The sequence below is a fragment of the Protopterus annectens genome, chromosome 17.part0, assembly GCF_019279795.1.
Source record: "Protopterus annectens isolate FY-2018-M chromosome 17.part0, PAN1.0, whole genome shotgun sequence".
NCBI classification, from domain to species: domain Eukaryota; kingdom Metazoa; phylum Chordata; order Ceratodontiformes; family Protopteridae; genus Protopterus; species Protopterus annectens.
Window position 1 is genome coordinate 367,764,515 of NC_056751.1, and position 17,511 is coordinate 367,782,025.

At 40.8% G+C, this 17,511-nt stretch overlaps 1 protein-coding gene across 1 annotated transcript in view; it reads left to right on the forward strand.

Moving 5' to 3' along the window:
• Positions 1-17,511, forward strand: part of LOC122791394 (malignant fibrous histiocytoma-amplified sequence 1 homolog) — a 1,282,214-nt gene that overhangs the window by 1,142,437 nt on the left and 122,266 nt on the right. The window contains exon 10 of the mRNA XM_044059133.1: positions 1,271-1,374. Coding sequence (XP_043915068.1) covers positions 1,271-1,374 — 104 coding nt within the window. The remainder of the gene's footprint in view (positions 1-1,270; positions 1,375-17,511) is intronic.

The window sequence follows — 17,511 nt, forward strand, 5'->3', positions numbered from 1 at the left end:
GGTTTTTTCATAGCTACCAAACGAGATCTGGGGTAGTCACGCCTTGCATCATGGGATATAGGGTTGCCTCGAGCTGGTAAAATTAGCTCTCGAGCTTAGCAAGTGCCGAGTCGGAGCCGAGGATCGGCACCGAACCCATCCAGCAAGAAAGAAGGCGAGAGAAGACAACTAACATGGAACGTTATGGTAGGTACATAACTTCTTATTTTATTTCATGACATCATTAATCATGTGACATGCCATTTTACTATATAAATGTTTCTTAGGGATGGAGTCAAGTTTTCTGAAGAAGTTCACAGTAAATAAAGTGAATGAAAGCACTAGTACCAGTGTCCATGCTTCCTTGGTTTTCGTTGGTAGTCTTTTTTCTAGTTGACTGGTGAAGTTATGTTCTATCTTAGAAAGTTAGAAATTATATTGGTAAGATGATGATAAACTTTAGCTACAGTTTAGCTCAGGTATGACTTTTTCCTCAAGTAATACGCACTAGAGAGAGTGTGCATGCACATGCAGGTGTTGGCATTTTTGGCATATAAAATTGCAAAATTTAAGCAGAGTCTGATAACTGCATTATGTGCTATTAAACATGTTCAAATGAAAGAATTGGTCTTTCATCAGATTACTTTGTCGGTGTGTTTCATCTTCTAAAAATCAAATTGCTGTACTGTAGAAATTAAATGTCTGATCTATAAAAAAGATGAGCAGTTTGCTGTGCTGTCATTTGTTTATTCTGGTTCAGGAACAGGTCTAATGCACTTGTTAAGGAGGATGTGCAATGATTTTTAACTTAGGTAATTTTTGTGCTAGGATCTTTAAAAAGTCCTATGACCATCTATCTATACCACAAACTTTACTATGTAATTTGTTTAAATGAGTTGAAGGAAAATGGAGTGAAATGGTATATCTGTCCACTGAGAAAGCTAAAAACAAAGTCACATTCTTAGTTTGTAATGAAAACTTTGGTTTTTAGAGCTTGTTTTATGGATATATATGAAAAGAGTAATTAGATGAGTGCCCCATTCCTTGAGAAGGCAGTTTATATCAGTTTATATTATGTCTTTTTTGTATGGTTAACTGGATTTACTTGCTACCAGCCTGAGTATGTATTTGTTGATGATTAACATATGGTCATTTGCCATTCTGAAGCCAGTGTTAATACTTACAAAGTTAACTAAAATGCCTTTTAAACAACATATACTGTTTTATTGTATATTACTGTGTTGTACTGTCAAAGTAATGACTTCCTCTTCCTTCTTGTGCTTTTCCCCAGTTCCATTTCCAAAAGAAGTACCACAGATTAATACAACTATAAATGTCACGACGTATGGTGGTGCTGTTGTTGGTTCTGGCAATGTTCTGAGTGTTGGGACACAGGTAATATATCACCTCTATAAATACATTACATGTCCTTTTCAGAATAAATGTTCTGCTCATAAGCACATTAGATCTGACATGTTTTATTTTCTTTTGGCTTTTTGAGAGGAGAACAGTTTGTTACAACCTGGGATATCAATGTAATTGATTATGCTGTGTCCAAGGTATGTTACATATTATAAAATTTGAGAACTACAGGACTTCTGTTAACTAAACCCTGTTCTTGCTACATCTAAATGTTAAAGCTGTCTATTAGCTGGCCTGCAGAGCAGACCATAACTAGACCTGCGATAGTAAAGAACTGTGTGGGTAGCTTCTTTGAAATTGAAATGTCATTAAAAAACACGGGAAAAGAACGGACATCTAAACAGACATGCTAAACAGATACTTTTAAAACTATGTGCTGCATAAATATCAGGGAATGCAATAGACATGGAAAATGTCAGTGAAATAGTAATAATCCCTTGCATACTTCACTGTGTGAATAACTGATATGCTAAACATGCTTGGATTTGAGAGGAACTGGTATTTGTTTTGAAAATGATTGATGAATTCAAGCCAGTGATTAGAATTTAGAGGACTCACTCAAATAAGGTGAGTTGTGATGCTCTGAATTAATGCAATTCATAGTTATGGACACTGTAAATGCCTGGTCTCTTCTGGGCTAGGAAAATCCTCTCCTTTCCTAACTCACTTAGCAAGAGCAACTATAGGCCAGAGACCCCTTCTAACTCATTTTGAATAAGGCCTGTTCATTTTAGTTGTAGCTTCCATAACACCTCCACTGTACAGACTGTCACAAATAAAAGATGCCACTTCATCACAAATTCCCTGTCAGATGAGCGCCACTGCCATACTCTGTCAAGAGCTAGCCAGTTACTTATCAAGCAAACAACAGAACTCTTCTTTAGGTTACTTCTTTTCAGACTCCTACATCTTGAAGTAGTCTCTCCTCTTGCAGTGAAACTTACTACAAAAAAATATTTCTACAACCTCAGAAGTCATTCCCAGTCAACACCCAACTCGCAATCTTCAAAATTTAACCTGCATTGCACTGATCTTGCATTTTCAATTCTAGCACAAAAAAATCTGGAAATGTCTTTCAGTCTACCTAACCAACCTCTCATCTTGCTCTAAATTAAAAAAAAAAAAAAAAAAAAAAAACAGTTAAAAGTGCATCTCCACAAACAAGCCTATCATATGTGAAATCAGGTTGACCATAACAACTATCTACTTTTATCCATTTTCCTCAGCAGCTCTCTCATTTCCTCCTCCAGATCTTCTCTTTTTGCTGCTACCATTCCATTTTTGTAAGTATGGTACATAACTATAACGCGTACTGATCTCTACAATTATTGTTCATAGTTATCTGTACCTGTGTGATAGTATTCATCCAAGTTATGTCTGAAATTGGTCCATTGTGATCAGTGCTCTTACTTGGGAAACAAACATAAATACTCACATATCTAATTTACATTATTTAGAATTGCTCATCCAGGTAACACACACAGTCCTCCATCGACATACCTGTATGCGCAAACACAAACACACCGAGACAAACACAAACACACACACAGAAAACACTACCTAGGCTGAACTGTATGTCTGAATAATTATCTCTGTGAGGGAAGCTGAGTAAACAAACCTGCTGTAATCTGCAGCGCTGCTGTGCTTGGTCTTGCCTGCCAGATATCCCCATAGAAGATGGGTTATATATGCACAACAGAACACAGATACTCAGACAGTCACAGAAACAAACACGCAAACACACACACACCTATTGCAAAATTAAAATATCATACAGCAAGTGATCGAGCACAAGTGTTTGATCACCAAATTATTGAAAAAAAACGAAAAAAAAACAAGCAAACAAAAAAAAAAGTAAATTTTTTTTGCAGGGGGAAAAGTCCCCCTCCCCCCTGGATCCACCAAACCCCCCTGCTAATTACAGTGGATATAAAAAGTGTACACATCCCTATTAAAATGGCAGGTTTTTGTGATGTAAAACATGAGACCACAATAAATAATTTCAAATTTTTTTCCACCTTTAATGTGACCTATAACCTGTACAATTCAATTGAAAAACAAACAAATCTGTTGGGGGAAAAATATAAAAAAATAAAAAAATGTACAATAAGCTGGTTGGATAAGTGTGCACACCCTTAAACTAATACTTTGTTGAAGCACCTTTTGATTTAATTACAGCATTCAGTCTTCTTGGGTATACACCTGCCATCAATTAAAGAGACTCTGATTAACTTCAAATAAAGTTCAGCTGTCCTAGTAGGATTTTCCTGACATTTACTCAGTTGCCTACTACAGCAAAAGCCATGTTTTGCAGAGTGCTTACAAAGCAACAAAGGGATCTCATTGTTGAAAGGCATCAGTCAGGAGAAGAGTACAAAAAATGTCCACAGCATTGGATATACCATGGAACACAGTGAAGACAGTTATTAAAAAGTGGAGAAAATATGGGACAACAGTGACATTGCAAAGAACTGGACGTCCCTCCAAAACTGATGAAAAGACAAGACAAAAACTGGTCAGGGAGGCTGCCAAGAGACCTACATAAACACTGAAGGAGCTGCAAGAATTTCTGGCAAGTACTGGTTGTGTACTACATGTGACAACAGTCTCCATATTCTCTGTATGTATGGCCAATGGGGTAGGGTTGCAAGACGGAAGCTTTTTCTTACACAGAAAAACACCCAGGCCTGGTAAAATGTGCAAAACAGTACATGTATTACCCAATAGAACCAAGATGCTCTCCTCCAAAAAAAGGAAGCCAATCTGGTGGTCCCCTGCCTTAAACAAACTTTATAACAGAAGGAGGAAACTGATGTGGAATAAGGTGAAGTCCCAAGACTGGAAAAACTCCCTTATCATCCTCAACAAAAAGTTGAGATCCCTCATCAAATCCTGTAAAGCTAGCTATGAAAACAGAATTGCAGCAGATAGTAAAGACAACCACATGGCCTTCTATAGTTATGTAAAGAATCTCCATGGCAATACCCAGATTTGCTCTGAGCTACTGCAAAATGGTACCTCCTATACCGAGCCAACAGATATTGCCAGTATACTGGCTGACAGATTCAGTGCTAGCTTTACCCCCCTCCCCAAAGGACCAATCACAATACCAGTAGATTGCCAGGCACCCAGTATTACTGCGGCACAGGTTAAAACAGCACTGTCCAAGGCCAAGAATACAGCTTCTATGGGACCTGACAATATCCCTGGTTGTGTTCTATATGAACTACAGAGTGAACTGGCACCTCAGCTGTGTGCCCTGTTCAGTCACAGCCTCACCTCTCAGGCTTTGCCCCTACCGAGTTGCGCACTGCTACAGTCATCCCTCTCCACAAAGGAGGAGCGACTACTGACCCTGGGAACTATCGCCCCATTAGCCTAACAAGTCTGATATGCAGAGCTATGGAACGCATCCTCGTGGACCTAATAAACAAGGATATAGGGAATCTCCAATCTCTGGATCCCACACAGTTTGGGTTTGTGAAGGGTAGATCATGACTGCTGAACTTGGTTGACTTCATTGAGTCAGTCGTCAGAGCTGTGGATGAAGGCAAGGTGGTTAATAAAGCCTACCTTGATCTGGCCAAGGCTTTTGATACTATTCCCCACTTAGGAATCATAGAAAACTCACTAAGCTTGGCATCAACCCCTATATCACTAGGTGGGTTGCAAACTGGCTCACAGATAGAACCCACAGTGTGAAAGAAGCTGACTCCAAGTCAGACTGCCGACTAGTATTAAATGGAGTCCCACAGGGTTTGGTCCTGGGTCCTCTCCTGTTTGGTATCTACTTCTATGAAGTCCAGGCCAACACAAAGGGACTATGGCTGACAAAGTTTGCAGACGATTGCAAGTTGAGAGCTATTATTAACTCCCCAAGTGATGTTGACATCCTACAGAATGGCCTCACTGAGACCAACGACTGGTGTCAGAACCATGGCCTTAAGGTCAATGTCAAAAATTGTGCCGTCATCCCCTTTGGGAAAAACCTGGTTCCATGAATTACCACATTGATGGAAGTCCACTGAACACAGAAGGCGTTATAAGAGATCTGGGGACACAGGTTGACAGCAGCCTCTCTTTTGATCAATACATTGCCACCGTGGTCAGAAAGTCCTTCTATGTGGCACATCTCATTACTAAGGGTTTTGCATCCAAGAAGAAAGAGGTAATTATCTCCCTCTACTCTTCCCTCATTAGGCCAACCATTGAGCACAATGCCACATTTGGCATATACCTCATTAGACATCTGCAACAACTGGAGAGGCCACAAAAGTACTTCACAAAGAGGATCCTAGACCTTAAACACTTGTCCTGTATGGACAGACTCAAAAAACTCCAACTGTTCTCTGTCTCATATCACCTACTTAGAGGCGATCTCTGCTTGACTTACAAAGCCATGTCTGACCCAGTTCTGTTAGAAATGCTGCATCTAAAGAAATCCCAATCCCTCCACACCACATGCTCCAGAGACCCGAACCTCATTACCACAATTAATAGAACATGCTGGAGGGACAGGTTCACAACCCAGAGGCTGCCTATGCTATGGAACAGACTTCCCATACATGTCAAGCAGAGCACCTCGCTGACCCTGTTCAAGAGAAATCTTGATGAGTGGATGGGAAAGAAAATTCATCCCGGGGATCACTCCAGTGGCTCTACTCGACAGAGGCACTGGAAACTAAGACTAAGGTCGGGTGGCACTATGCCAGGGTAATCCTATGGCTAGGCTTGTAAAGGCCCCATGGCCATTAGCCTAGTACACACCTATGAACCTATGAACATCAAGTATCCCAAAAACATGTGAGAAAATGTGTTATGGTCTGATGAGACCAAGGTTGAACTTTTTGGCCACAATTCCAAAAGGTACATTTGGTGCAAAAATAACACTTCGCATCACCAAAAGAACACCATCCCCACAGTGAAGCATGACGGTGGCAGTATCGTGCTTTGCGGTTGCTTAACTGGAGCTGGGGCTTTAATCAAGATGGAGGGAATTATGAACAGTTCCATATACCAGTCACATTTTGCCCAAAACCTGCAGGCATCTGCTAGAAAGCTGAAGATGAAGAGGAGTTTCACCTTTTAACACAACAATGACCCCAAGCATACATCCAAATAAACAAAAGAATGGCTTCACCAGACATTTGTTTACCGGGAAAGTCCAACTTGGAACAAAACCAATTTTCAGTGGAGGCCCAGGGAGAAATGCTCTAGACGTATGTCTTTGTAAAGTGGGAGGAAACCGGAGCACCCGGAGGAAACCCACATGAACACAGGGAGGACATGCAGACTCAGCACAGAAGGCACCCCAGCCGTGAATCGAACCGGAGAACCTATTGCTGTGAGGCAGCAATGCTACCGCTGCACCACTGCGCTGTCCATTCATAGACAGTCCAGCAGAGAGTTTAGGCTAATAGTCTTTCCTCTCCCTGTGTCCCTGCACTTTAATAAGTCCCAGCAGCTTTTCAGTTTAATTGCACTAATTATAGTCAACTGCAAAGCACTCCAGCACAAAAGGGACTTCTCTTCCAATGCAGTACTATCAGCATTAGCCACGTTCGTGGCTGTACTTAGTCCTGACTTTCTCCTTTATGAGAAACATTGTAAAAACTCTAGGTAATCCTTTCTAAACTCAGAGGGAAGGAAATCTACCTCCTCAAGAGTTGGAGGCCTTGATACACTTGCAGAAGTAGATGTTGTCTATTAATTGTTAGGAGGATGGTTTTGCCAACAACATCAGACTGCTTTGTCTTTTTTAGATTCTGTGATATACACCATGCCCAGCAGCCAGCAATGTACATCCCTGGATCAGCAGTCACACTGGTACAGCACACATGAGCATGTTTATACGTACGTGTAAAGCGGATACACACATAACGTGAAAGAAAAGATGTTCTTCATGTTTCATTGTTGCAGTCATTACATTTGGGTTATCCTGCTGGCAGGTTGTCCTCAGTCGGCCTGAATTCCAAAGTCTTGGGTCTGGCGTCAGCCGCTGTCACCTCTTCCCTGACGTCAAGTCATCAGTGGTATAAAAGATGCAGCCGATGCCATTTTCTTCAGTCTTTCTTGCTGCGGTGCCTGAAGCAGTAGCAGTTCGCAAGTGCCGGTCGGCCGACTCCTGAGATTTTCGTGTTCGTGTTTCAGATCAGAAGTCTTCATTAAAAGCTAAGTACCCCATTGGGGAAACTTTTTTCTTGCTCCAGACTGATGTCAGAAAAAGTTAATAATTGGATTTCTTGTGGGAAGCAAATACCTCATAAGGACTTTCACTCTTACTGTATTCTTTGCCTAGGCCCTGACCACGACATTTCTAGTTGTTGGTTTTGTGCTAGATTTAACCAACCATTAAGCGTCGGTAGGATTTTGCATTAAGCTATTTTGGGCGAAGATTTAATTATACAGTGTCATCGGATAGACATCCGACTACCAGAGTTCACAAAAAAACGCAAAGAAAAAGACAGGCAACCGAGGTCTAAAACCGATGACGGCACTTCTCCTAAGCAAGTCGCCAGTCCGCGGCCCCTGATGCCCGCTACTTTAGAGTCACAAGCCGCCACCGACTCCCACGTGGAGTCGGCCAGGCCACTGGAAACTCAAGCTGTTGGATCCTCAGAGATTGTTCCATTAGATGGGTCTGGAGCCGCTGAGCAGGCATTGGCTTCTAAGGGTGTATTCAGACCTAAACAATTATATATTAAAACGCCTATAAAGGCAAAGAAACAAGTTCACCAATCACATGGACAGGCCTCCATGCCTAAAAAACGGATGCTCAGAATGGCCGAAGATTTAATTATCTTGATCAGGGGTTCCCATCCCCCTCCTGATAAGAGGCCTAGGCAAGAGACAGACTATGAATCTTCAGATCAGGTTTCCATTTCTTCTGATTCCTCTTCTGATCAGGAATATTCTCTTCCCACCTATGAGGATTCTGATGCGGAAGAATCAATTCCTTCAGCTTCTCCTCCTGAGGACTACTCTTTTGGGGAAACCTTGCATACCATGAGGGAGCACTTCCACTGGGAGAGCCAAGATTTTTCAGAATCTAAGAAGAGGCTCAGATACTTCCTTTTACTACCTCAACACAGGCCTCTAGTTATTCCACCTGTGTTAGACATTGTAGATGTGTTTTCAGATTCTAGTCTGACCCCTGACTCCTTACCTCCAGCTCCTGTTAAGCTGGACAGATACTACAGGGTCCCTGACTCTCATAAATTTCTTTTCAAAAACCCTACTGCAGACCCAGAAACTATTTCTCAGGGGTGAAGGCTTCCACTGCAAAAAAACCTTCCCCCTCTGACAGGGATTCTAGGGCACTGGATAGATGGGGAAAAAAGATTTACACATCTGCTACTTTAGCTGTAAGGGCCTTAAACTGCCAGTTTCATATGCTCGAATATCAGCAGTATATTATGACACTGCTTAAACAGAAAATTATGGTAAATTCTGAATGTGCAGAAAACAAAGAATTGCAGGATTTATTGCATGCAGCTGAACAAGTTGGAAAGCATACTTTGCAATGTGTTTTTGATTCTCTGGAGGCCTCCTGCAGGGCCGCTGTTACGGGTACTGTCATTAGGAGGCATGCTTGGTTAAAGGAACAAAACCTGCCTGATCATGTTAAAGCAAAATTATTAGATGCTCCATTACAACATGATACCTTGTTTGGTGTTAAGGCAGAAGAGTTGTTAAAGAAAATGGAGGACAAAGCAAAATCTATGCAAACGGTCAAGGATTTCTTACAGGTACAGCCACCTAGATTTAGCAGACACTGGCCTACAAAGAATTGGTCCTTTCCAGTCTCAGACAGACCTCAAAGGGGCAGATCCAGACGCCTTAGAGGCAGATTAAAGCTGCAAGGTTCCTACATGTCTAAGAAATGGGGTGCTTCTACCTCCAAAGGTGGAGAAGACAAGTCATAACCATGCAGGAAACAGTCCCAATGACTTCCCCCTGCCTGCACCCAAGCGCTTATCTTCTGGCAGCACCCTTAGGGGGAAAACAAACACTTTTTTCTCAAAATTGGCACATTATAACCCAGGACAAATGGGTTCTTGACATAGTGTCACAAGGCTACAAGTTTCACTTCCATACCCTAACAAGGGCAAACGGTTGGCCAGACCTGCCAAAAAATCAATGGGCAGAGGCTCAAAAACAAGTCGCAGCTCTCATGGGCATGAGGGCATTTCCCAGAGGCTCCCCTCACTCTGGAATAGAATCCCAGTTCATGTTAGACATAGCCCCTCACTGACCCTCTTCAAGCGAAATTTGGACGCATGGATGGGAAATCGCAAATTCACCCCTGGGATCTCTTCTGTGTCCCTGCTAGACAGAGGCACAGTAAACTAATCTTAAAAGGGTACTTTCTGTGATCTACTTTACAGAGGCACAGTAGGCTAATCTAATAGGGAGGCGGAAGCCAAATACACTCTGGCTAGGCTTATAAATGAACACGTTGGATAAAAAACTTTATAGAACGCAAAGCTTTCGGGAAGAACCCTTTCTCGATACTGAATACAACCATACAAAAAAGCAAATGCTTATATACAAGCCCAGAGACACATGACCGCAGCCAAAATCATGTGACAATACTTCACATTTAAAATCTTAAAATTTTAAAATGACATGGAATAAAAAAGAAATACAAAGTCCAATACATCAACACATAAGGAAGAACCCTAGTATAACAAATAATCCTAAGAAAATATATAATATACTCATTTAATCATTTCATATTACACTGTAACCTAGTGAGAATAGGTTTAATACTAACAGTATTATTAATACCTGGAGCATGGTCAGCTCTCAATCGTATAATCCACTGATATTCCTTAGTTTCGAGGTAGTTATTAATATCACCACTCCGCTTCAAAGGTATCACTAAATCTATCACTCTAAACTTAAAAACATGCGCATCGCCATATAATTGTATATGCTTAAATAAGGCATTATTGGCATACTGTCTTCTAATTTCTGATTTATGCTCAATAATCCTATCTTTGAGCCTACGCGTTGTTTTACCAACATAATATGATTGGCAGACAACACACGTTGCCATATACACTACATTAGTAGAATTACAATTTGCTCTAATACTAAATTTATATATACATTTAGTGTTCGGATGAATATAAGTAACAGAAGCCATGGTATCAATTAAATCCGAATAACAAGAGCAATTATGACACTTATAAGTGCCAAAACAAGAGATGGAACATAAGGGCCTATCCAAATTAGAAGTAGGAGGACGAAAGTCCTTATAACATAATATACTTTTGAGATTTCTCATATTCCTATAACTAAAAAGTGGTTTATTATTCAATATTCTAAAGACATCAGGAGATGCCATTAAAACAGGCCAGTATTTGTATATTACTTGCTTAACTAAAGCAATCTTATTAGCAAAAGTAGTAACATATCTGATCCCATTACTTGCATTAGCATTCTGTGTTATAACAGTTTGAACCTCACTTCCTGTGTTTTGTATATTCCTAAAGTATGGTAAATACAAAGTGTACCTATTACATATAACAGAATCCTTAAGCTCCATTAACATAGTGTTATCATACCCACAATCAACAAAATCTTGATACAGTTCCAATAGTTGTACATTAAATATTTCATCATCAGTATTAAGCCTACTGGCTCTAATAAACTGAGACTTAACTACGCCCCGAAAAACATGTTGGGTGTGCATACTACTTGCGTGTATATATCTTCCAATATGTGTCTGCTTTTTATAAATAGTAGTATTAAGAAACCCATTATTTAGAGAAACTTTAACATCTAAAAATGAAGCTTCATTTTTGGATATAGTTGATTTAAATTTTAGAAACGTAGTAGTTGAATTTAAATATGATATAAATTGTTGCAAACTAGTATTAGAACCTTTCCAAATCAGAAAACAATCATCAACAAAACGTTGGTAAAACGTAATATGTGTATCCAAAAAATTATTCCCATCATGCACATACTGCAATACAATAAACAATAAACTGTTTTGGACCTATACTTCGTGTGCCTGCCTTTCAATCTGACCACCTCAGTGGTGATTTTCCACCTATATCTTAGGATTTATTGCTGTTTGGGCTCCCACCCTTATTTGGACTCCACGAGTGATTTTTTTGTTGATATTAATAACTACTTCGAAACTAAGGAATATCAGTGGATTATACGATTGAGAGCTGACCATGCTCCAGGTATTAATAATACTGTTAGTATTAAACCTATTCTCACTAGGTTACAGCGTAATATGAAATGATTAAATAAGTATATTATATATTTTCTTAGGATTATTTGTTATACTAGGGTTCTTCCTTATGTGTTGATGTATTGGACTTTGTATTTCTTTTTTATTCCATGTCATTTTAAAATTTTAAGATTTTAAATGTGAAGTATTGTCACATGATTTTGGCTGCGGTCATGTGTCTCTGGGCTTGTATATAAGCATTTGCTTTTTTGTATGGTTGTATTCAGTATTGAGAAAGGGTTCTTCCCGAAAGCTTTGCGTTCTATAAAGTTTTTCATCCAACGTGTTCTGTGTTTCTTTGGAGTATTTTCAGCTACCTACGTTGTTCCTGCTAGGCTTATAAATGCCCTAGGGCAGATAACCTAGTATCTACCTATGAACCTATTCAACAAGTGTCACAGCAAGAGCAGGGACAAGGATTTTACTCAAGACTGTTCTTGGTACCCAGAAAGGACAAAGCATGGAGACCAATACTGGACTTATCTATTCTAAACACTTTCCTGGATATACCAAAATTCAAGATGTTGACCTTGCAGCAGCTTCTGCCCTTGATGGGCAGCAAGGCTTGGCTCGTGACTTTAGACCTAAAAGAGGTATACCTGCATGTCCCAGTCAGACAATCATGCAGACGATACCTCATATTCAAGGTTGGCTCAAAGCATTACCAATTTTCTGCACTGCCCTTTGGCTTATCTACTGTGCCCAGTGTCTTCACAAAGTGCCTGGCACCAGTAATTGCTTACTACAGACAAAGAGGGGATACAAATATATCCTTACTTGGACGACTGCCTCATACAAGCAGAGAACAAGGACATTCTACTTCAGCATCTGACGTTTTTGAAAAGGCTTTTAACATGCCTAGGGTACACAGTCAACAAAAAGAAATCAAAACTCGTACCCTCTCAAGAGATAATATTCCTGGGTGCAAGCTTAAATACAACTGCCCAGATGGCTTATCTCACTCCAGACAAACAGACAACTGACTACCTATTTCAAGGAAATGGCAACAAAGGCCCAGTTATCTGCAAGAAAAAATTTACAGGCTTTGGGCTTCATGGCATCCTGCATCTTACTAATTCCATATGCAAGACTGCATATGAGGAAAATTCAGTGGTACCTAAAAAGTGTCTGGACACAACAATGCCACAGCCTGGAAACAATGATTACTCTCATTCCCTGCGTGCAACAGGAGTTTCGATGGTGGGCAAAGGCTTGTCACCAAAACAAGGGACAGCCATTCTCACTACCCCCAGCCAGGCAGAGCCTAACTACGGATGCTTCAGATTATGCCTGGGGGGCACAGATGGCAGGAAGAGGCTTTCAGGGCATCTGGTCCATAAACCAAAAGCATCTACATATCAATCAAAAAGAGATGCTAGCTGTTCAAAATGCCCTGACAGCCTTCAAGGACATACTTCATCTGGGACAACTACTGATAAAGACAGACAATACCACAGTCATGTGGTACATAAACAAGCAGGGGGGGAACTCATTCTTACCCCCTTTGCAGATAAGCCATGGTTTTATGGGACACAGCATTGACTTACCAAGTCCATCTATAGGCACAATTCCTGCCAGGAAAGGAAACTACTCTGGCAGATGAACTAAGCAGAAACCTCATGGATCCCCACGAGTGGCACCTGGATCCACAAGTCTTCAGCATGATAACAAAGAAATGGGGATGCCCGGACATAGATCTATTTGCCTCCCCTCACAACAATCAACTAAAAAGATTCTGCATAAGGACCTATCACAGACAAGCTTGGAAAGTGGACGCCTTATCTTTCAACTGGACAAACCTGTCAGTATATGCCTTTCCTCCACTGCCTCTCCTCCCCAAGGTACTCCTGAAGGTCAGACAGGAGAAACCAAAAATTATTCTGATTGCCCCAGACTGGCAACGCCAGTACTGGTATCCGAGCTTAAGAAACTTGTCCCAATGCCCAGCCTGGACTTTACCTCAAATACCTCATCTACTGTCCCAGCAAAACAATCAGATTCTGCACAGCCAACTCAGGACCCTAAACCTGGCAGCATGGCGGATAATGTTGCCATACAAACCACAACTCTCAGTAAAGCTGTGATGGATGTCATTTTAGAAGCCAGAAGGCCTAGTACTAGAAAATCATATGCTGGGAAATGTAAGAGATTTTGTGCTTGGAACCAAGCTCAAGGGACTGATACAGCTGTCCCAAATATTCCTCAGATTTTGCAATAATTAACTGAGATGCTGGACAAAAGCCTATCTTTTTCATCAGTTAAAATCCATGCCTCTGCCATTTCGGCTCATTACAATACAGAGCCACCACTCTTTTCTCACCCTGTATTAAAGCAGTACCTCAGAGGAGCCAAAAACTTAAGGCCTCCAAGGAGAACGCCAGTACCTGCATGGGACCTCAACTATGTCTTGGAAGAACTCACATTACCTTCTTTTGAGCCAGCTGCTACTGCGGATATAAAGTTCTTATCTTGGAAAGCAGCTCTGCTCCTAGCAATAACTTCTGCAAGATGAGTTTCAAAGCTACAGGCTCTCATGGCTGTGGAAACCTTTATCATTTTTTATCCAGACAGGGTCTCTCTCAGAATAAACCCTACATTTATACCTAAGGTGGTATCCAGTGTAGCCCTTAACCAAACTATACATTTGCCAACTTTTTATCCAAGTCCACAGAACAAGGGGGAGAAAATTCTGCATTCTTTGGACATACACAGACAACTTTGATTCTACTTGGACAAAACTAAAGTTTTCAGAAAGACAGAACAATCACTAGTGGCATATGCCGCAGCATCACAAAGAAAGGCCATCTCCAAGCAGACTATTTCAAAGTGGATAGGTCACTGCATTCGTTTCTGCTACTCACAGCATGGCAAGCCAGTGCCTAAGGGCATTAGGCCACATTCAACCAGAGCTGCAGCCACTTCTGCAGCTTTTCTCAGGGGAGTACCAACCAAAGACATTTTAGAGGCTGCTACTTGGAGTTCAGTACATACCTTTACAAAACATTACAATCTGCCTCTTTACTCTAAATCCAGGGCAGGCTTTGCCACTGCAGTACTGCAGGGCCTCATAGCCGCTCCTAATGCTGTTTAGCTCCAGCCCCCCAACCATAGCTTTGGGACTCAACCCAAATGTAATGACTGCAACAGTGAAACACGAAGAACATAGTACAGTTGTGTACACTTACCATAAATGTAGATATTTGAGTGTATTCACTGTTGCAGTCCAGGTTACCCACCTGCTATCCCCCTTATATTTGCTGGAACTTATCTTTACTTCTCTAATCTATACAACCTAGGTGGTGTATTTGCTTATAGATGAAGGTAAAGCTTATTTTGGGGCATGTATGTTTTATTTACATATTTTTAGCCTACCCTTTTGGGGGCACCTGACATCTGGGGCAAGAAAAACTGAAGAAAATGGCATTGGCTGCATCTTTTATACCCCTGACGACCTGACGTCAGGGAAGAGGTGACAGCGGCCGATGCAGGACCCAAGACTTTGGAATTCAGGCCGACTGACGGCAACCTGCCAGCAGGATAACCCAAATGTAATGACTGCAACAGTGAATACACTCGAACATCTACATTTATGGTAAGTGTACACAACTGTACTTTCCTACTGTGTGACATACCCAGTTTATTAGGTATCAGTAAGATTTTATTGATATAACTTAAAATGGTCCGACTTTGCTAAAATGACACAAAGTATAAATGGTAAATGAAAAAAGATGATTGCTGTGGAAATAACAGTTCAGTCCTTGAGCTGTGCTCTTGACGGTACATAGCACAGGTGTACAATTTCTCCTTCAGTATTAACAGTCTTTTTGCATTCTACCACCACTAAGCCCACTGCTGCATGGTGTCTTTCATAACATAGTTCTCACAAAATGTAAAAGCCAAAGCAACAAAAGTTCAGGAAACATCCACAAATATGTAAAGTACTGTCTTTAAACATAGTTTATCTCGCTGCCAGAGTTTCCTGTGGTGAAACAGTTCAGTGTCTCTCTACCAGAATCTCTCCAGTCAGGCAAAGTCCAGGTTTTCTGTTACCAGGACTGCCACTGGCAATTACAGAGCTATTGCTGGACTTGCAGTGCAGAGACAATTGCACCAGGTTTGGACGGTCTGTCTTTCAGCAACCAAATTCCACACAAAAAGTATTCCAGGCTCTCCTGGATTCTTTCAAGGGACTTCTATGATAGTAGAATTAGCCTAGTCTTAAAAACACAAGTTAAAACCTGATTTCATTTATCAGAACTCTGGTTATCTGAGCTTATAGATTTCAGTTCCCATTACATTGCTGTAGTGCATTCTCCTGTGTAAAAGCTATTCCCCTCCCTAACCAAATGCGTTAAAGACCTTGGATTTAGCACTGGCTCATCCAAAAATTCCTATTCTGGCCTATTTCACTTGCCTGTTGTGCTTTCACTGGGTAGAAGCACCACACTGTATGTATGTGTGTGTGTGTGTGTGTGTGTGTGTGTATATATATATATATATATATATATATATATAGTTTAAATGTGTGCATCTCTGCATCTGCGCATACACAGACATATGCATATGTACATAAGTGTCTAATAAAGCCGCACTGTACTGTACTTACAGTTTCCCTCCTGTGACATCATTGGAGTTACGATAAGATGGTTGAAAAGGGATTGGATGTACTGCAATACAACATAGCACCTTATGGGATATTATACAACCTTTAATTCTGATATAGCTATAAGGGATATGTATGCACTGTAATGCCACATTTAAACGTTTGTCTTTTTTCTGACATGGCCTGCAGTGATTCTGACTAGAAAAGCATCTTACTACCATTTGAGTAACATGAAAAAAATTTCTGAGGTTCTACAGATGCTGCTTTTAGACTTCCTCAGAATTCTTTAAGATACTATACAACATTTAAGATACTATACAACGTGATAATGTACATCTCCTGAGTAGCACTATTAATCCACAGTGTATCATGGTGTCTGGCCTAGAGGTGGTTGGTGTGCATGCAAAATACTGAGTAATTATCAAGGTCACTATATTCTTTGTTTTGACCCTCTCCTTACCTAGGTCTATGGCCACTGCTTTCCCATTTCTATACCTGTGGTCTGCTTTCTTCTCCCCATAGACATACATTAAGAGAGGACAGCTGTGCTTGTCTATAGTCTTGGATGAATACTGCTCACAGATGATTATTAATTTGTTTAATGCACTCATTACTTCCTCAGGTCATTGCATACTTTGTGCCATCCCCACTAACCTTCCTCATTGCTAGATGTCTGTGCTGTGATGTTCCTTCATAGGTGTTTACTAAGCTATCTACCACAAGGGCCCTGTTAAGCCTAGCAATGCATCCCAAATCTCTGACAAGTTCTGATTCCCTTGATAAGTGTAACAGGGCTTGGGAGATGAAACATTTTCAAGCTATGGCTTGGGAGATGAAACATTTACAAGCTATGGCCTGGGAGATGAATCATTTACAGGCTGCCTATGTCCATTAGAGACATAGATGCCAAACCAGGGATGAATTTCCTGTTCCTCATCCAATTGTCCAGGTTGCAGTTGAATTGGGTTAGGGAGGAACTTTGCTTCACATGGATGGGGAGCCTGTTCCAGAGACAGGGTAATTTCTGGAATACATACCTGTCTCTCCAGCAGGTCCTATTTATATCACAGGCAAGGTTTAAGTCTTTAGAACAGGTAATTATGGTGCTGTTTGTTTTGTGGATATGCAGGAGGTCCACTAGAGTGGGGTCTGATAATGCCCTGTATGTCAGACATAGATTTCCCCTCAAAAGCCTGTAGGAGACAGAATACAGGGCTAGAGCCTTGAGGTGGTCTGCATAGGACATTTTACTTAA